Raw genomic sequence first — 22,196 nt, forward strand, 5'->3', positions numbered from 1 at the left:
TATTGTGGGTTGTGGTAAAAATTTCTAGAGAGACACTGTTTTAGCCCACAGTCATAAGCCCACAGTCATAAGAAGGTAATGCTAAAACTACAGTAAGTATAAAACATAAATTCTAATACTGCTTGCCAAAGGATGAGTCTGAAAAGCAATCTTTGTCTTCTTTTTTTTAAAAGGAAGACTAGCAAATTTCTAGAGAGGCAAAAGACACAGTGGTACAAAACTCAGATTTTTTTCCTACTCAAAACCATAGGAAAAGGGGAAAACTTTCACACTTGAAATTATATCCTGCCACCAATGGCTGGCATGCACACACACACCTATATATGTATGTGTAGACAAGTTAAACAGTTATAGAGCCTCTTTTCCTCCTATAACTGTTATACATCCTGCTTATTACCTTCATGACAATCCAACCACAATGAAAAATTATTTTGCTCATCATTTGTTTTCCATTTAGTCCATTTCCCTCTCTATCCATCTCTCCATCCATCCATCCAATTGGATAACACTGACTTAACATATTGTAAATCTTCAATAAGTAGTTAACCGGTATCTTTTTTTTAAATATCCTCTACAATGCCTAAAACAGTTCCCTGCACAAATCAGGTATGAAAATATATGTCGATTTAACTTTGATAAAGTAGCTTTTTAGGTTCTGAAGGTAATCAGGTAACCAAGCACAACCTAGCAAAATAAATTCATCCAGCTTTTTCTAAATTCACTTGAATGCAATAGATCTATTTTGCTCAAAGAAATGGAAAGTCAAAGCCACAGGTGATGATACACATTTCTCTTATTTTTTTCCTCCCTGAACTTTACATTTAATAATCTTTACAATCTATAATCTTATGCCAATATCATAGAAATAAAGAACTACTCCAAAGCAGCAGAATGCCTCACCCTCAAATAATCCCCAATATTATTTATACCCTTGTATAATAAACATCCTTGTATATGATTTTTAAATTCACTTTGAGAGGTAATCATAAGCACTCACAGTATTCTTAACCAGATCAGTAAAGTTTTATTACCTACATCAAATCAACTAAAAACAAATAAAAAATCGGGAAATACAAAGCCAAAGTCAACAGATTAATAAATCAAAGCTAAACAGTGATTAATCAAATCCAACCAACATTCACCGACTAGTTACTATAAATATGCACAATATTAAGCCCTTAAGAAAACAAAAAACATGAAGAACTTCCTATCAAATATCTAACAATCTACTGAGATGGAAGGAGAGTATCATAGAAATACCATTGTCAAAACACAGTAGGTTCTTAGCATTCTAAGACTTACCACTGTCAACTTTGACAATTCACTAACGACTCCAAAGGTCTCTAAAATGTACACACGGTTTATTTTGTTGAGACAATGTGAAGTGAGTGTATATTAAGAAGTTGGTGTATGGAAAAACGGTTTACCTATTAGTGGCTAAGCATGCTCCATTTTCTTCCCTCACATTCCCATATGCAATTAACAGAGGGATACTATCCTAAAGTGGTTATTTAAACATTTGGGGATCCATGAGGACTTTACAACTTTGTCTCATTAAAAACAAGAAAAAAAATGGCATCATCTAGTGTCAAAATAAAAATGCTACTGGAGGACATATTCAGACAAATGAAATACACATCCAGTTGGAAACAGAGGAAAGGTTAATAAAGAAAATGAAAGTGAAATAGGCTGACTAGAAAAAGAGAGCATTTCTATTTTAGCTGTGATACTGCTTTCACACTATTTACAACACACTCATCAATAAATATCTCTTTATAAACAGTAGTTTTCAGAAAGGATTAGAGAAGTGGCTATTTTCAAATCCAAATGCAACAGAATCTCAACAGAAAGCTGTGCTTTCCTACTGGGGAATCACTGAGTACCAAAAACAAGACACACAAATGAGAATATATAGTGCATAGCTTTGCACATAATCAATCTTCCCATTTCATAGCATCATGTATAAGCAATGTATCTGATAAACATATCTACACATTTATAAATAACTTACTTATAAAATACGGTCTTACAAAAAGCTTTAAATCCATACCTAAGAAACCTGCACAGCTGAAGGCAAAGGTAACTTCAAAGGTTTTTTTACAAGTCCAAAGTGATTCAAGCAAAACAGCTGTTTGAAGAGATTAATCTAGTAAAAATTCATCTAGTAATCTAAAAAAAAAGTTTTCTACTGTATGAACTAGAGAGAATAGAAAATAGTAAACTAAAAGCCAGTGAAAAACTGACTTTAATAAACCCAGGAGAAATGAGGAGGACATTAATACTTTATTAATACTGAGATACAAAAGGAAGGGAAGGATGCAAAACGTTTTTAAAAATAATTCATTGGATTTCATGACTGAAAAAATACAAAAGACTGTCATGTAGGAAAATTCAGTTTTCAAGTCTGAGTGCTTGGGAAGATGATTTTACTACTGACATAAAGAGGAAGTTTAAAAGAAGCCTGTAGAAGAAAGTTTAGTTTGAGGTGGTAACAATACTATTTCATGTACATATGTACACTAAATATGTAAAAGATATGATACTGGATCCCAGAAAAGTAAAAATACAAGTTATTCCTGAAAAGATAATAGAAGAAATAAAAAATAAATACTGAAGACTAAGTATCAGAGAGAAAATACATAGAACAAGAGCATAGTAGGCCTTAGGGTAAAATTATTTCAGATATAAGAGCAACAAATAAAAGACTAAAAAAAAAAAAAGAAAGAAAAGAAACGAAATAGGCAGTAGCAATGACAAGAGAGGAAGATAGTGATAAATATTAGTTTTCATCTCCATGGCACTGTCAAGTATTAAGCACAACATAAAATGCTCTATCACTTTTTATTCTCAGAATGGCCCAATAACACTAATATTCATTATTCTCATCTAATAGATAGACAGATAAACTTAGGGTAAGTGACCTAACTAAATTCAAACTGATACTAAGCAACAGAACCATGTCTCAAACCCAGTTCCTCTAACTATCTATCCACTCCGTTTCCAACAACAAAACAAAAAAGTCCACCTGCTAGCAGCCAACTAAACACATACAACTGAATTACTGAATGAGGTGCTAGATGACTGTGGAGACATGCCATTTAATAACACCAACCTAATAGCCAAGAAGACTTTAATCAAAAGCCAATATATTATGAAGCTTATACATCTATTATTCAAATAACATTTAAATAAATTCCATTTAAACATGAATTTCAAGCCATCCTCAATGAGGTTTAAGAATCTTCCAAACCTTAACAAGGAAGTCACCTTCCCTAAAGGATTAATTCAAATAATATTAAAATAGACCAACTCTACCCTTCTCTCAAAAGCTAAGAAACATAGTACTTGGGATTTGAGGGAAATATTATGAAAGTAATTCAGCAATAAATGCTGTGAAAAATTCCAAATATTGAAACCTCTTTCACCACACCCACCCATTCACCCACTGCCCTCAAGATATAACCACTACTAAAAGTCTGTAAGGCTGCCTTTCAGCATCTATGTGAAATCAGTATTTTAAACTATACATGCTGATGTGAAATTATACTAATAAGTGTTTAAAATGTGCTTATTATAAGCCTTGCTAGAGTTAGTAAAACACTGAAATTCTTACAAATGAGAAAAAGTAATACTGGCCCAATATTATTGGTCCAAAATACATCATGGCCTGTATTCTGTTACTGTATGCTGTTCAGAAATTTTGTTCAACTATTTCTCCAATTTGAAAAATATAACCTAGTATTTCTTTATAACTTAAATCTCCACAACTTTTACCAATTATTAAAGAATATTATAATATGAAGATGCTTTCTAGGGCAACAATGATTATATCTGATGACACTGTTCCCAGTCGCAGCTTTTTTTTCAAATTACTTTTCCTTAGTAGTCTTAAAAATACACTTATTTTAGAAAAACAAGAATATTAGAAATAGTATTCTTTAGTTTTCCTAATAGTTCATGAAGTTATTTTGTAACTTTATATATTTAAACCAACCTTCTTGAGTATTTCAAAACCAGCCAACATTTTAAATATTTAAACCAATTCTGAGAGGTCATCAGGGAAGGGATTGTCCCTATTTTTAAAGCAAATAAACTGAAGCTTAGAGAAATTAATTATAACTTGTTCATTAGGGTTATTATTTAAGAGATCCTAGGGTTATCCTGCTTAATCCCATCTTTTAAATGAACTATCTCCTCCCTTGCCAACTGTAATCTACTGCATCTTACTTTGACAGCAAACATTAATTTTGCGGCCTTGTCATGGTTTAAAATAACTCTACCAGGAGCCTTCTTAACAGTCTTAGAAAATCTAAAGAAAGTAGTTACAAAGTAGCCATCGTTATTAAAAAATGAAAATAAGAAACATGCCAAAAATATTGGCTTACAGAGTAACTCCTCTCCTACAAAGAAGGTACAATGTATGTGAGCTTTGTACTCAAAGGTTTTTTTCTCTTTTCTGAGGAGGGCTGAGTTGCTAGAAAACTGCTGGCTGAGTGGAGATTACTGTACAGTATTTCCGTGCCAAGAAATGCATATTTTCCTATGGCATCCTATTTTATGAGCTGGGGTATGGCAGTACTGTTTGTTCCTTATCCTTGCCTAGGGTCAGCATGAAATGATACTATACTAAAAATCACCAACTGTCACTCTTCTTCCATCTCCAATACACAAAAACACTCTGAAAGAATCCACACTGAAAAAATGAAAACAACAATGAACTGAGACACAAAGAGCACAAATTTTGTCTAATTTGGCCCTTAACTATGTGCCTCTGATAAGTCGTAATTTTGAACAAGTTTCATCATCTCTGGGTCTTGATTCTTCATCTGTAAAATGAGTCTTTTAAATGATACACTATCACAAAGTCTTTCAGATCTAAACTTTGTAATATTTAGAAATCAAGTTTAAGCATGGAAGTCAACAGGAAACCCAATCATAGAACCACAAACTTTAGTTATGCCTGTAGGTACAAATGCATGACTATAATGGTCTTTAGCTACTCTATTCTAAAATCAGTAAGAAGAGAAATGACTCTCCAAGGAACAAAATGAAATACATAGATATAAACAAACACACACATACAGTATTATAAAAAGAACTCTTCAGTTTAAATTTTCCCTGGGATCCAAACAATCCATCTTCCTTTAATTTCAGTTCTTTCCTACACCTTTGGTAAACATCAAAATGAAAAGGTGAGTATTTTACCTCCTCTTAAATTTTAGAAGTAACAGTGAAATAGCCAAAATGAGAACAAGATAAAGAATAATTCACTTTTAAATTCTGTTCATAACAGATCCCCACACACCTTAACAGCTGGAATTTCTCAAATAAATATGGGTTCCATTTCGAATGATATAGTCTCTAAATTCACCAGTTTCATTTTCCCAGTAAGTTGGTTATTATACACAATGATATGAGTAGACCTAATGTTAAGAAACTCCAATAAAATCCTATTAAATAAAATTTTAACCTTTAATATTTTTCACATATCAATTTACTACTTTGCATATAAGAACACTGGTTATATAAGAATTTAAAATCAAGTGTATTCCATGCAGAGTTGTTTTTAAATGTCTTTATATTCATAAACACAGTTTTGATAGAAAGAGTCAAAGTTATCCCATATCCTAAAAAAAACACAAAACCTGAAGAAGATAAAAGATTCTAGGAATTTCTGCCTTAATCCTGCTTCTCTTCTTCCCCTACATCATCTCCCTGATTGTACCCTCTCCCAAGTCTTCATCTCTAGGCTATTCTCTCCAAGTGCTTGACCTATACATCTAGCTGGATATCTCACCTTGCTGTTCCAGACACCAAAGCTTCAAGATGTAAAGAACTACTACAGAACTCAAAAAAACAACAGTAAGAGTCTTTGGGTGAGATATGGGTGATTTCAATCCTCCTTCAATACTAAAGATTTTTTTTCTATTCTAGGTGGAAAAAATGAATCCAACCCACCAAATTATCTTTCCCTTCACGTATTTTGCTCCTCCTGATTTGCCCATCTTAATGACTGATACCGCATCATTTTATAGGTACCACAGCATTTTATCTACTATAACCAAAAGCCCTGGCACCATATCCAGTTCCTGATATCCAGTTCCCTATTGCTACTAAATTTCTCTTAAATTCATCCCTTCTTCTTTCCCCCATTATTACTCAAGATGAGCCCCTCATCATCTTTATACTAATTTATAACCTTCCTTTCCCCACTCTCTTATCTCCATTGCCCTGCCTTGTTCCTCAGAGATAATCTTTCGAAAACACAAATTTTAAATTTGTGCTTTTATTTAAAACCATTCAGATTTCCCTTCCCTTCTGACTAAAAATTCGGTGTTGTGCATAATATATACAAAGGCCTTTCATCAGAAGATCCTTGTCTAATTTTCCATTGCTCCTCCCAATCCCATCCTCTACCATACCAATCCAAAGATGCCATTTCCTTGAAAATGATCTTTATCTTTTGCCTCACAGTCTCTCTTCCCTCATACTGTATACATCATGATATACAGAGGAGTGGACACACAGTATATACACAGGATACACCACTGCTCTTTATATCATACTATTCATCATATTATATTCTAACTCTTTCCAACCACTAGCTGACATTAAAACCTTCATGGCCTATGACTGCAATCTAGCAATTTGAAATTGTATTACTATTAAAATAGAATGAAAAAATTGTCTGACATGTACTAGCAAAATAAAGGAAGCCTTCACAGAATTATTTGGAATCATTAACTGCTACAGCTCTAGCCCTGAAACATCTAATCTTTTCATTCTGCAAGTGAATCCAAGTACTGATTGGGAAATTTGCACATGGAATGGTGTGGCAGCCTCTGGCCAACAACTTTAGAACTTCAATACTCTTCAGCTAAATTGGTCACAATCTAATTGCCAGAAAAGCAAATAGGCCTCCTAAAAGAGACAAGATGGCAACAAGCATTTGGAAAACTTTGGTCAATAACTGCGGTAAAAGTAACAACCACTTTTCTTGATGTAAAAATATTCAAAGATGTTAATAATCCTTATAAAAGCAATTACTCATATTTCAATAGTTTTTTTTTAAAAAGGGTACTTCAAATGATGTCACTCATTTGTGCCGTATAAAAACAAAACTGAAGGAACAAAATAGCAGCAGACCCACCAGACTCCAAGAAGGGACTAGTGGTTACCAAAGGTGTGGAGTTGGGGAGTCGGGGTGGGGAGGGAGCAGATTAAGGGGTGCTATAATTCACGATCACAATATAGGCAGATCATGGGGAAGGCAGTATAGCATGGAAAAGCCAAGTCATGACTCTATAGCATCTTATTACTCTGATACCCAGTGACTGCAATGAGTGGGCTTAACATGGGTGAATGCTGAAACCACAATATTGTTCATGTGAAACCTTCATAAGATACTTAAACAAAAAAGGTGGGGGGACACTTACTGGTTTATTAAACACAAAAACTCAGAGACAGAAGTCATTTGAGCAACAAACATATAACATGGTAAAAACTCATTTTGATGACTTATAATGAAAGGTGTTGATATTTAGCTAGGGACAAGCACAATAACCTGCACATAGTTCTTGGGCTTTTATTAGGTTAACCAATATTAATATTAGTATTATCAGGAGACTTTCTCCCTATTTTGAGACAACTACATAAGCAACTATTTTCACTGTGGTCCTTAACTTTGGACAGTATTTTAATAATCATTCTTATTTACTTGTTAAAGCCTGTGGATAAAATTGTAGTATTTCCAGAGTATCTCACCTGGCTTTAGTGCATCTTCGTATCAACAAGAGTTCCTCAGGAGTGACAAGAAGTAGTTCATCTCCATATCAATGGGTAATTACCTAGGCTACCAAGGGCTTATCTGAACCTGCGAGATTAGGGGGAAGTCTTGCTTGCCTGAACAGGAAAGAGATGGCCCCGGGCTGCAGTTTGTAAGCAATAAATGGGTTTTAAACTTTACTCCCTTTGACTGATTTCGGTTTTATAGGTATTTTGTCCCAGGGTTTCCTCTCCCCAGAGTTAACAAGCCTTAAAGAAAGATTAGCTGAATTACTATTATGTACCTGAGTAATATTTTTTAAATAGTCTACAACATCGATGTACTTAGGTATGGGTTCTTTGTCCCAATTAATGAGGTTTTTAACTTGTCTTCCTGTAGAGAGTTAATGTAGCTACTACACACTGAAAGCATCATAACTAAGTCATTTTCAAATAAAAATCCCACTCCACAAAAAAGGACAGCCAGAAAGCAATGAGCCAAACTTCTTAACGTTTGCTCCCTTTGCTGCATTTTTTAATCAAGTTTACAAGAATGCTTGCTCTGTAATTAATATGAAAACATTTTTTGGTAAGTAAAATGGCACTAAGTAAGGAAAAGCAAAAAACATTTCCAGTACACAAATTCCATGACAGAGATTTTTTTAACATGGGTTTTTTTTGTGGCCTGTTTATTGTAGAGAGCCAAATCTCTAGAGCCTAAGAAGTATCTTCACATAGGGGTAAGCACTCGGAAAATTTGTTGAATATTTTCTTTAACACAGCTCTAAACTGTTTTGTTTCGGTTTTTGATATTGAAATAAGCCTCATAAAGTCTCTAAGGAATAATCTTCCTGCTCAAGTTTAATTCAGATTTATTAGTAGCATGCTATTAATCAAGTTCTCAGGTTTCAAAGTTAGGGGCCAGCAAAGTATGGCCCATGACCTATTTTTGTAGAGCCTTAGGCCAAGAATGGACATTTAAAAATAACAATGAAAGGCTAACAAGAGTATATGAAAGAGAACTTAACTGCCCCACAAAATCTAAAATACTTACTATCTGGTCCTTTATTGCAAGTCTACCAGTCCGTGTGAATGGAGATTCCATTCACAAGAGAATGAAAGCTTTTTGAATACACACTTTAACCTGTGAATCGTATCTGTACTACTGAAAAGAGATCTTTCACCTAATCTTCTCCATATCTGCGTCTCTGAATTTTGGCTTGTTATTTGATTTGAAGAATGTTATAGAAATGTTTTTCTTGTTTGTCTTTTGTGACCAGAACATAACTGATTATGATAGATACAGATGCTAAAAAAAGTAAAAGGAGAATTGAAGTTAATTTATGTTTAATGTTTTACATAGTAGCAAAACTGATGTAGGAAAAAACAGAACAGACTACGAAGAGAAAAAACTCAATTATATTTCAAATGAATAGTACTTTAAGGGAAAAAAACTAACCAAGAAATGTTTGAACACAGTGTTCTGAATATATACCCACCCTCAGGCTAAACAAAGTGAACTATAAACAAATAGTAATTTCTAGTTAATAGGTTTGCTCTCACAGACAAAGGGTTTAGCAATTCTGAAACAACTCTGTATACCAAGATGCTCAAATAGTAAGTATATTGTGCGTAACAGAAACTAGTTTTCTCACTGTCAAGAGAAAGGAATTAGATTTGTAAAGAGGAAAGGCTAGAATAAACCCCACATTATTGGACTGGACTTGCAGCTATCTGAATGCACGTATGGCTGTTTTACATAGCCAAATAGCTAAAAAAACAAACATCTGTGTATGCATATAGGCATGCTCATACATATATAAAATTTCTAGCTCAACCTGTTAATACATACGCACTAGAAGAAACTAGAGCTCCTTGGAGAAATGGCTTTCCAGAGTTGGGGTGGGAATTATCTTGTAACAAGAACGTAAGAGAATGCTTTTAAAAATGATGAGCACAAGTTAAATATCAAATGCAGAGGAAAAGTGAGGGAAATTGATGGGAAGGTTCTACTACTCAAAAGTGAGGTGATGAAGTATATGGGGCTGAAGCTCGGGCCAGCATTAAAGCTATATTACTACATTGAGAAACTTAAAGAAGGAAAATAAAATTGAAAAAAAATGTATAAGCTTAGATTGGACATAATTCTCAGTTGTCCTGATAACTTTTAAGTATCTTTATTCTCTTAGTTTTTTTGTAGACAGTTCCTCTAAAAATATGTTATAGCCAGAACTGCAGAACTACATCACAGTCCAGGCTACTTCTTTAGAAACCATTTAACACGTCAGTAATAGCATATCCAAATTGGCAGTTCTTTATGTCTTTTTATTATATTACATTCTATTGTTTTATATACAGTTTACAAGTGCACTTTGTGGTGGAAACACAAACACCTTCAATTTTGGTTAATATTTATATGAAGAAAAGAAAAGCTAAATCCCAAAGGGGAGAGTATCAGGGACTGACAAGTTCTCAAATGAAATTCATGGTAAGTTTTCTTTAGAAGAGAATTTAAAGATGCAGCTGTAGATAACATCTCTTTCTCAAATGGACAGAGGAGCCAATCTGAAGGAGCTCTGACTGGTCAAAACTGAGACAATCTATCTAAGCATTACAAAACCCCAGTGAATAAAAAATAATCAGTAAGTTCATACTGATCCGGTTACACATACAAATACATAAATGGGGAGAAGGAAAAGCTCTTACAGAATGCCAAATAATAAAAAAACAAAGGACAGACTTAGAAAAATCACTATTTGGCAATCATCTCAGTACTGATTCAGGCAAGAATTAAACGGGTGCTAAAACAAATGGGTTAAAGTTTGATAAGTAACAAGGAATTTGCATAGTCTCAAAGCTAGTTCCCCATAATTGTTACAAAGGGAAAAATAGTAATACTCCAATGGAGAAGCCTAGCAGAAAAAAAGTTAACATCCCTATTAATGGGATACATGGACATCATTCTTTTCCTAAGGACACTATTGCTTATAGAGTACTCCTGCCAAAAAATGCATAGCCTGAACCTGATTATGAAGCAACAGCAGACAAATCCATATTAAGAGAATTCTAAAAATAACTGGTCTATTTCCATCAAATATCATCAAAGTTCATAAAAAACAAAGAGTAATAACCAACTGCCCCAGCTTAAAGGATGCTAATGAAACAAGACAAGTGAATGCAGAGTGTGATGTGGGATGTACTCTGTTACGGACATAACTGGTACAATCGATGAAATCTGAAAAAGGTCTGCAGACAATGGTACTACAAATGTTAAATTTCTGATTTTGGTAATTGTACTATGGTTATATAAAAGAAAGTCCTGCTTTGTTTTATTTTTAGAAAATAGAGATATTCAACAGTAAAAAGCGCTACCAATTGCAATTTACTCTCAATCTGTTCAGAAAAAAAGTCTCCTATGCGGAGAATTAGAACGCAAACACAGTTAACATACTAGATACAGGAATTAGGATAAGTGTACACAAAAATTCTATCATTCTTGCAACTTTTTTTGTAAATTTGAAGGTGTAAAAATAAAGTTTAAAAAATGGGAAAAAATTAAGTTAACTTATATTTGTACATTAAGCCAGTAAAAAGGAACTATGAAAAATCTCGTGATAGGTTCGTCTTATACAAAAGAGTAAGAAAAACATCTTAGAGGTTGAGACCTGGGTCCTTCTAAGCTCAGCTCTAATACTTAAAAAGCTGCAATTCCTTGGTAAATCAGAATGGTAGGCCTCAGTTTCGTCATTTCTAAAATGAGGATAGCACCTATTCCACTTTTCTTACAAGGTTATCCTAAAAGATCCACTGAAACGTGATGATGGTTGGGGAAAACAGAGGCAGAGCATAAAACACCAATTTTATAATGTAGCTAACTTCTAACAATCGGTAAATAAAAAGTACTTCAAAAATCACAAGCCAGATATTTTTTCATCATAGCAAACAGCTATTACAGAAACAACAAATTTGCTACATATTTTGATTTATAAAAATTATAATTTATTCAACAATCTTCTCACCTATATACTCAAATATTTCAATCAATTCAAATACCTGTATCTTTTTTTTTTACCATAAAACTTTATAGTATCAAAAGTTTACTAAATTAAAGAAAGCTATTGCTAGGACTTGGTCAACCTAATATTTTTGGGGGGGGGAGTGTGGAAATTAAGATATAGTTGAGATATACCATTGTATTAGTTTAAGATGTACTCGTCAACCTTTAGATACTGTGAACCAGCATAAAAAGATCTTTAGATCATTTCCCAAGTTCTACACACTAAAATATTACTTCATCTTTTACTCATAATCTACTCAGATAAGCCTGAGGAATCTAATCAAATTCAGAAAACAAGTGTTTATAAGAGACATCAATCATGTACTTAAAGAAAAGTTTGTTTTAAAAATAAAAATTACTCCTCCAAATTCATAAAGCTTTGGTCACCAATGAAGTTTTTTAATCATTTCCATGTGGAGACTAATATCTCACTAACAAAATAAAACATCCTTAAAGCTGTACTACTTTGTAAGAAATAGTTATGATACCAAAATACCAAATGGAGGTTTTTTTTTTCATACATGATAGACAATCTGGTATAAAATAAAAGTTAATGTAGAGCTCATTGTAATTTCCCATCATTAAAAACATAAGATCATATTCTTGTTTAAATAAGTCTACTTGATCGATCTCTATTTTGATAGTTAAGTAATTTAGACTCTGTAAAGCAAAAAGCTGAGAACAGACCAGGCAGAACAGAGCCTGAAGGGAGAAGTGCTGTATTGACACAAACCCTAGCAAAGCAGCAAGCCGAGTGGGTAATGCATACCCACCTCACCAGCTCTGCAGAAAGGTCGCACAGCAAAACGGGTGCGGTGAAAGACAACAGATTACAAGAACAAGAACATAAACTCCAAGAGGTTATGCTTTTTGCTTGTCTTGTTACCAATTATCCCAATAAATAAAAAGTACCTGTATATGTTAAACATTAAGTATTGGTTATATGAATGAAAGAATGAATGAAAGAATGAAATACTGGGTCTGTCAAATCAACCTACATGAATTATATTAAATTGCAGAATTATTTTAAAAACAAACTTGGCATACACTAATTTAATAGCCATTACATATCTTTAAAAAGCAACAAATAATCTATATTGCCATTCTGACTAAATACAGTAATGTCAAAATTCCTAAGATATTTCCTGACCTACAATAGATACCATAACACAATTACATACCCTTCTCTGAGTTTAAAATATGGTATAGGAGAAACTTATGAAGCAGAAAGATGAAATAAATGCATAAAACCAAAATCATAAAGAGTAAATGCTTCACTTACTATCAAACTTGAGACAGAATTAACTCAGATAAGAAATCACAGGTATAAAACATTTCTCATCATTTTTTCCCTTATAATAGTACCTCTACCAAAATCTGCCATCTATAATTTGAAAATAAAAAATTTGATTCAGCCTTTTTTTGTTTCCCCATTCCTATAGCATAACTGTCAATGACTTATCATGTTACACATTGAAGAACTTCCTCAAAAGTAAAGATGTATTTTATTTCCAACCATCAAATTAAGGTTTGCAATTTACTCAGTTAATTAGGTAATGTTACATTCCTTTTACCAAAAAAAACATGAAATTATGTGAAGCAGAATACAAATAAATGCAACAAGAGTTTATACATAACTTCTGTATTAAGCACAATAGTTCTTAACCTATTTTTTTGTGAAGAAATGCAACATACTCCCTATGTTATCTTAAAGATCACTAATATATTCTAACTGAAAAACTTTATGCTGCTTCCCAAATACTGCCCATATAATCAAGACATCATTTCACTACCAATTTAAGCCTAGTATTTTCCAAAGGGCCTGCCTTATGTGGGTTATAATCATCTTACTATGCTTCTTGTGTCCATGCTGCTGGAAAAGCAGTCTGTACAAGCAGGAGTAGAGGCACAATCCTGAGAGAGAGGAGTAGAGAAAAATGTTGAGAAAACAAAACCAGATAAAATGAGCTCACTTAAGAGTTCAGGAGCTCAGCCAGTGTTCAACATCAAGGTTGTTTACAATTCTCTCATACCATTTTGAGTTAGAAGTTGTCCAGTTAACAGCAAAACTGGCCCTAGGAAGAGATACCTGAAATTACATGCACAAGCAGTAATATCACTAATTCCAAGCCAAATATACTTCAAAAAAAGAAGTGATCATAAAATATGATTATTTAGGAGACTGAGGAATGCACAACACATGTCCCCTAAATGTCAATTGAAAGTACTGTAACTTAACACTAGCCTTGAATAAAATGGTCAAGCTGTACCAATGACATCGATTTCAATCTTGCCAAAATTTTTTTATATTTAATCTTGGGTGATAAAGACTATAACACTCTCAAATCATCCAGTCTCAAAATCATTATCAATCTCAATTACTCTTACATTCTAAATTTTTAAATATTGGGAAGGAAAAAAACCTTTTACATCATGTTGTTCTAAACTGAAAAATAAGAAAAAAAATTTAAAAATAGCATAATTAAAACATAAAACTTAGATTTAATCTAACTGGGACCTTCAATGGAATACTCTCCTCCCAACTCTCCCCACTAAGCAAAAATTATAAAAGAATCAGAAGTTTTCATTTTAAAATTGCCATCTAAGTTCCTATATTCCTACAGCACCATAAAATGTCCTTCAAGATAATGCTTATACAAAGTCCTCCAAAAAGTAATTTTATATTTAGTCAAAGAATCTTCCAACTAACAGGGAACCTAAATATAATCTCAAATCAGTCCTTTATTTAACAGAGAAGAAAATCAAATGTCCAGAAATGTTAACTATAGTTGGTCCAGGACATTCACTACCCAGTGTATCATTCATCCATTCAAGAAACCTTTATTTAGCATATACTATGTATTACACATTGTGCTATATATACCAAGGATATGAAGCTATATGGTCACTGTCCTCATGGAGCTTATGGTCTGGTTGGAAAGACTGTTACTAATTGCTTAAAACTAATAATCACTCGAAGAGGAAGTACAGTGTTTTAAGCCAGTCTAAGAGGGGACCTAAATCAGTGATTTCCAACCAAGGTTGACTTTGCCCCCAAAGGGACATCTGGTTAGTATCTGGAGATGTTTCCAGTTGTCACATTAGTGTCACCTAATGGACAGAGACCGGAGTTCTGCTGCTAAATACCCTTCAACACTCAGAACAGCTCCTCACAGCACATAATTATCCAGCCCAAAATACACTAGTGCCAAGGCTTTCTTGAGAAACTTCAATTTAAATCACTGAGGTCGGGCGTTAGCAGGGGCTTCCTTCTTTTATGACACTAAGTATACCACATCTTTAAGCGATTTTCATAAGGTAGAAACAAAAAAGATGGCTGTATGTATGATATAATTCACCAGATTCTCTAATGGATGAAAATGGAAGAAAAATGTCATGTTTTATACCTGCTTCACATAAATTTTTTTTCCTGAACACAAGGGGGAAATGTACAAATAAAGAACAAACTTCACATGCTTTTATTCCCTCTACCTTTTCCAGTGTTCTCTACCAAGCCATGTCTACCACTCTATATTGGTAGAAAGATTATAAAAAATCCTGTATAGCAAATGAATACAGGATACAAAATTGGGAGTAAAACAGAAACGGGATTTCACTTTTGATGTGAAAGACAAGTCATACAAGAGGAAAATGTACTGGGTGTTAAAGTGACTCTGGAAAGTCTGTATCCAGAACAGTTTAAACAGTAAGCCGTCTAACTAACCAAAAGACCCTAAGGACAAACAACATTAAGAACTTAAGAATCCTTAAAACGGTAAAAGGCACTAGTATTCTTTCAGGATTTATGAATCACGGTAAATTCAAAAATTAAATAATTCTGCATTTATCTTTGCAAACTGAAAAAAATTGCAGTAATTTTCCTGACACATTCCATACCTCCATATGTGTTCCTATATCTTCCTACTCAGGCTATTCAGAGCAGCAAAAAAAATGGATCATGGGGGAAAAAACTATAGTAATGCAACTACCTACACAAAGAATGTTTAAAAAAAAACTGATCACTGGCTGATATTTGATTACGGTAGAGATCTGTTGTTAACTTCTTGAAGTGTGGTAATGATATTGGGGCTATTTTGTTTTATAGTACTTAAAAATTAAAAATGAATCCAATACACAAGTAAAAATCTACCTCAAGTTACTTTCTTGTCTAAGCATAACCATGCATAACAGAATCATACTTTCCATGTATTAAGAGTTCCTATTTTATGAAAGTGCCCTCTCCAATTAAGTTATAATTTTCTAAGCAAAGGGTCATGCACTGCTGTTCTCCTTTCCCTCTTTTCAAAAACAAGACCCTACCATAATGGCCTCCACACAATGATTCTTAAGGACAGAGTACAGGCATGCAGCTCCCACGACACTGCTGCGCTCCAGTCAACTGGAAATGATGATTGTCCCACAAAATTAACACAGCAGATACTGAGATCAACTCTCAAGCCTTAATTTCACTGAACTCATGATTACTAAGAGGAATTTACCGCAGAAAGGATCTTGTATGGTTTTGAACAAGGGAGTGGGGAGGCCACAGAACCCCTTTGAGAAATTGTGGCGGGAAGGGCAGGGGGCTACACACCAACCGTGACTCGTACACATCCTACATAAAGTCACAGATTTCAGACTGAAACTCATCCATGGTTTGCAGATTAAAAAAACCTCTAAACTTTAAAATGTCAGCACGTTCCTGTTTTCAGTCCAATGTTCCAAGGGGGAGAGAGAAGCTGTCTTGAAAAATCTGAGAATTAGCAAGCCATAAAAGCTAAGTATTTCATATTTTTAACATTTTAAGTATCAAAATATCTGCTAACAAACATTAATGATTATGGTTAGAGCTAAATTTTAATGCCTTATAAAGCAAACAATTTCTTGACAATTCAATGCTTCAAAGGTATACTTAAATTTAGCAGACAAAGTTCTGGTGGGCTCAGCCCAAGGACAAATACTTTTAAAAGCCAAATTCACTGTTAGGTAAACATTCTGAAACATTCTGTTCTCCTAATCTTGTAATTCAGACTTCTTTTTTATTTTGGCACTTTGCAGCACAAGATTTAATGAAAAATATTATTTTACTATTTCCCATGTAACAAGGTTTTTACTGTGTCAAGCATTATAAACATTCACAATTCAGAAAAAACATTATGTATTTTGTGTTTGAACCTGTAGTTTCTTCTGTTCAGAATCTTCTTCAAATGTATTTTCCTTCCTCAACTCTTTGACTCTGTATTGCTTTTAAGTTAATCCTACTTTCAAACATGGTGAAGTTTTGGCATATTATTAGTAAATAAGGTAGTTTAAGTTCTTCAAAATCCATAGGGAGCAAGGAGAGAGTGCCACATACACTAAAATGGGACTACTACTCCAAATTTCAAGTCCCTATAAAGATTAGATGTGGAAAAGAGGTAGAACAGTCAGCTATGTAAAGTTAGGCCCCTATCCTTAATGTCACTATTAAAATGAAAAAACAGCTAACATTTAACTCCATTGTGCTATCTAGTGACCAAGGGGCTAATCCCTTGTTTCTAACTACTAGGAGAGGTCCTATTTAAAACCTGGGGATAGGGGTGGGAGGGGGGACTGGGAGTGATGGGAGGATCCGTATTAGGAACCCCCCCACCCCCGGGGCCTAGACAAAAAGGAGAGGCACCCATCAAAAAGGATTGGGGTGAATCAAGTAATTTGCAGCTCAAATAAGAACCTTTTTAGATATAATTTTTAAAATGTTAACATTCTATTACTCTATACCATTGTATGTAGCAAATAAAAAGGCTACACAGCTGGGGTTTTTTTTTTTCTGTGCATCTGTGAAATTATCATAAACTAGGATATACAGTATCATTAACTATTTTTTTATTCCAGATCTTAAGCACTTTATTGTGGGGAAGAAGCAAATTTTATAATTTGCCCCCAAATTATCAGCTATAAATTCATTTAAAAAGTTGCAAAGATTCCCCCAAGTCTATTGCTCTCATTATCAAGTGGTGAAACAAAAGAAAAATGGAAAAGAAAATCCTTTACAAAAAAGTGCTTGCTTTCACATAACTGTGTCGCTATCTACTCTAACATGGAGAGTCCATATCCTAACTTTTAGCCTCTTTGCTAAACTTCCCAAATGCCAATTATTCAAAGAATGAAGGAAAGAAAGGAGAAAAGTAAAGAAAAAAAAAGAAAGAAATTTTTAAAACATCTTTTAAAAGCACTGTCCTGTTCGAACTATCACAGAAAATTCTGGTACTTTAAGAGGGGAACACTTAAGATTTTGTTGATCATACTCTTGAATAGAGAGTATTAGCACTTCCACATCAAATGTTCATAAAATGTATGCGAAATTTGTTAACATCACATTAAAATATTTTTTTCTAAGGCATACAGATAAGAACAATTATGGTTGCACAGATATGCATTTGCTATGTCTAATGTTTTGCATTAAGGTCTATTTAAGTCGGAGTTTTAAAAAAAAATTTTAAATACATTCTATAGAAGTATATCTTTGATATTCAGACTAGTAAACTTCAGTTAAATAGCGAACACCTGCTTGCTAAAAATCCAGTGTTAGATTTGACATATGAATGAGCCCGAGGAAATGCTTCCCCAGCATCTTTCCTCTTTCCATGCTTCTCTTCCTCCTACCATTTGAGTCTTTAGTCGTGATGCTTAGAGGAGAGGAGAGTAAGAATAAAAGAAATCGTAGAAATAATCTCTCCTCGCGACCAACCATCCTCTCAGCACAAGTCCCTAGCTGGCAGGTTACCTAGCCAACAATACCTCCAATGTAAACACTATGCGCAATGTGACCACAGATCGTCAACCCTGTAGGCTCTGCAGCCGCACTAGCCCCGTCGGCGCCCGCCTCCTCAGGCCCCGGGGAGATCTGGGCAGCGCAGGCCAGGGTGCACTTCAAATCCCGCAGGCCCAGGAAAGAGGCGGGCGGGCAAGGCCGCGCGGAGCTGACCCCCGGGCCCAGCCCGAGCCTCCGGGGGAGGGCCCAACGGGGCCATCCCTCCAGCCCCGCAGCCATTCCACGGGGCGCGGAATCCACAGGAACCGCCCTCCGCCCCGGGCGGCCCTCCCCGGCCCTCCCCTCCGACTCGGGGGAGGGGCGCCGGGGCAGAAAAACACCCCTCCCCCACGGGCTCGGCTAGGCCGCCTCTCGCCCCTCCCTGGAAAAACCCCCGGGCCCGCGCCCACCCTGCTCGCGCGGGCCTCACCCCGGCCGGGGGAGTGTGCGCGGGAGGGGCGGCTGGACTGCGATACCAACCTCGCTGTTGAAGGTTTTCACGGCCTCCATGTTGACGGCGCGGAGGCCCCGAGCCCGGCGGCGGAAGAGGCGGCGGCCACTGCGCTGGGCGGAGAGCGCGGGCCGGGGGTGGCGGCGCTGCCACGAGGAAGGGGCGCCGCGAAGGCAGGCGCCGGCGGGGAAGGGCTCCCTCAGGGGCAGCGAGGCCCGGGCATGGCCGCTAGGGCGGGCGGAGCGCCGGTCTAGGGAACACAGGCGCTGCCGGGGCGGGCCGACGGGGGAGGGGCCGGGCCGCGGCGCCTTCTCTCCGCCCCACTCGGTCTCGGTCGTCCCCCGTCTGTCCCCGTCCCCCCGACTCTCCACCCGCTTCCTCCGTCAGACTCCTCTTTCACCTCCCCGCCGCTTGGGCCGCAGGAACCACCCGCGCGCGGCGAAGACGGAGGAGGAAGCGCTGGCAGCAGCGGCTGCGGCATCCAATATGGCGGACGCGAATCGGGCCGCGCAGCTCGGAGATCGGCGCCGCCGGTCAGCGCGCCCCCTGGCGACTGGACCGCGCGGGCCCGGGTGGCGGCGCGCGACCATCGAGCGAACGCGGGCCAGAGCGTCGCCACCCGGAGGTCGCGGTCCACTCGGCCGCGGGGCCTGCGCCTCGCCCCCTCCCCGTGCAAGGCCGCTCGGGTGGCCGGTGGAGCCCCTCGGCCCGCCCTCGGATGCCACTGCAAAGCATTGCGCTAAGAAAAGCCTAAATATCCTCAATGCGACAAGTTCAGGAAATAAGGTCCACGTTTCCGTTGTTTCCGTGTAGATTGGCCCCTTTATACGAGCTGCTGGTTTCAGTTGCCTTTTGAACTTCACTGGACAGTAGCCTAAAAGGTTAACAGCCAAAAGAAAAGTTTCTAGTCATTCTTTTACTTATTAACGATATGCCCAAGCATTTTAATAGCGCCCGGAATAAACATCTGAAACAAAAGCTTCGGATCCGGTGGGGGCAGGGGAACGAGCAAAGCACGCTTGCAGCCTGCAAGCAGCTGAGTGCAGGAAATGCACGGTGCATAAAATCCAAAGGGGCTAGTGTGGTACAGACAATAAGTGCATTTGTGTGGCGGGAAGCGGGTCCCCATGCGCACAAGACTTGGATGGGAGAAAGGGAACCCATTTATAATGGAAAGTAAATTATTGTGAAGGCATGTGCCCTAGGTTGTTTGGGGAAAGAGAGTGAATACAGTATACCTAAATCAAATGAGATGCTGCCAGCAAAATGCCTTCTCTTCACCTCGTGCGATGTACAATAACTAATACCAAATTAAAAGCGAATACTTATTGGAATTAAGTTAGGGGTGTACCACTGAAGCCCAAACTCCGCTGTCCTTGCTTACAATCGTTTTTCGGTAAATCACCTCTCCCAAGTTCGCTCAAAGGGAAGGGAGAAAAATGGCAGAATTGTACTCTGGGGAACTGTTGGAATCAAGGTACTTACGTAGAGCTGAGCCCAGAGTCATTAATACTGAGGAAAGGCCCTCTTGACTTTTCAGGGTTTGCACATTGTTTAGCGTGTCCGAGACACCTTCATTGACAGTTTCAGTATGGGGACTGGCTATTGAGAAGGTAAAAGGAGTAACTTCATCAGTAAGAAATTATATTTCTACCTTCAAAATCTCAAATGCTGTCATAAAGTTCTCTATTGCCTCCAGTCCTCATGGGCCAAGCCATCTATCTCTTGCCAGCAATTGCAGTAGCCTCCTAACTGGTCCCCCGCTTGCCTTCTCGAAGTCATTCTCCAGACTTAATCCAGAGGGATTTTTTCTTTTCAGGTGCAAGTCAGATCAAGTCACTCCCTTGCTTAAATCTTAAAATGTTTCCGTTATATTTCAGATAATCATAACCTCCTGCCCTGGCTTGAAGCCCTCCTCCACCTCGGCTCACATTGCTTCTCCTTTGCTTTCTTCACTTCGGCCACACTAGCCTCCTCTCTGTTACTTGACAACATTAAGCGTTTTTCTGCCTAGGATCCTGGTATGTGCTTCCTCCCTCAGTGGGGTGCTGTTGCTCGCATTCTTTTCATAGCTGACTCATACTTTCTGCCTCCTGCAAGAGGTCTCTCCTAATCCATCCATCTGAAGTAGGATACTATGACTTTTCTAAGTATCCCCTTCAGTTCTATGCGTGCCAGATTCTAATGCTTAACATTCACCACTTTGGCCTATGAGGAATTACTTATTCAATCATTTATTAGTGAATGTTAACTGAATTATTCAAGCCTGAGAGATTAAAATGCAATACAAGCTAATAAAATCAGTTGTTAGTATGTTACATGATTGATTTCATAAAGCTTCCACACCTGGAAAGAGCAGACAGCATATTTCGATGAAAGGAAGGAAAAGAGACCAAAAAAAAGGGGGGGGGAGGACAGCCTAAGTACTCTTGAGAAGAGAAGCAAGAGAAAAAAATACAGAAATGTTAGAGAAGACTACGGAGTCTGGTGGCCCAGTGCAATGAATAAATACAAAGTTTGTGCACAACTATACATAGCTACACAATATGAAAGGGTCAGTGTCCACATCTATGGTATATGAATGTGTGCATATTAGGATTCAGGTTCCCAGTAACCAATTCCAGCTAGTTTAAGCATGAAAGAATCCACTATTTGGATGCAGATTTTCTTGATTCCAAAGTCAGGAATGCAAATGGCCCAAGGAAGGAACCTGAACCAGAATATAGAAAATAAGATAAAATAAAATAGGCAGCCTACTCTGCCTACCTGCCTAAGTTCTCTTTCTGTTGCTTTATCCAATTCCCTGTTTTATACGGTGGGATATAACTATTGCTCCTCGTTTTATAGTTCTAAACACCTAGAGGACCTGACTGAAAACCTCTCATTCTCAGTTCCAAATTCCTAAGGGAAGGGAAAGGAATTTGATCAAGAAATTTAAGACCACTAACTCGTATTCTGAAGATGATTGACATGGGAAAGAGTGGGCAGGAGATTCCTGCCCCTAGAAAAGAGATACCCGATTATAAATTATGACGTGCGCATTCTAGAGTTTACTTCATTCTTTTCTGAATGTAGTTATCGTTAATCATTTTAGGAGTAATACACAGGCTCTAAGTCAGCCACGGCCAAGA

At 36.9% G+C, this 22,196-nt stretch overlaps 1 protein-coding gene across 12 annotated transcripts in view; it reads right to left on the reverse strand.

The window, feature by feature from the left end:
• SCAF8 (SR-related CTD associated factor 8) overlaps positions 1-19,683 on the reverse strand; it is a 196,476-nt gene extending 176,793 nt beyond the window's left edge. For 9 of the 12 annotated variants that reach the window (XR_005025059.2, XR_008992719.1, XR_005025062.2 and 6 more), the window contains exons 1-2: positions 19,095-19,274; positions 13,673-13,735 (exon numbers count right to left, since the gene is read on the reverse strand). Coding sequence is in view for 3 of the 12 variants with exons in the window: in XM_036886732.2 (XP_036742627.2) it covers positions 13,673-13,735; positions 19,095-19,124 (93 nt within the window). In the remaining 9 variants the exon portion in view is untranslated. Of the gene's footprint in view, positions 1-13,672; positions 13,736-19,024; positions 19,275-19,429 lie in introns of those variants that run through there. The other 3 variants (XM_036886735.2, XM_057489079.1, XM_036886733.2) reach the window with 3 other exon arrangements.
• Between the last annotated feature and the right edge of the window lie 2,513 nt (positions 19,684-22,196).

The sequence above is a fragment of the Manis pentadactyla genome, chromosome 12 (genome assembly GCF_030020395.1).
Source record: "Manis pentadactyla isolate mManPen7 chromosome 12, mManPen7.hap1, whole genome shotgun sequence".
Taxonomy (NCBI): domain Eukaryota; kingdom Metazoa; phylum Chordata; class Mammalia; order Pholidota; family Manidae; genus Manis; species Manis pentadactyla.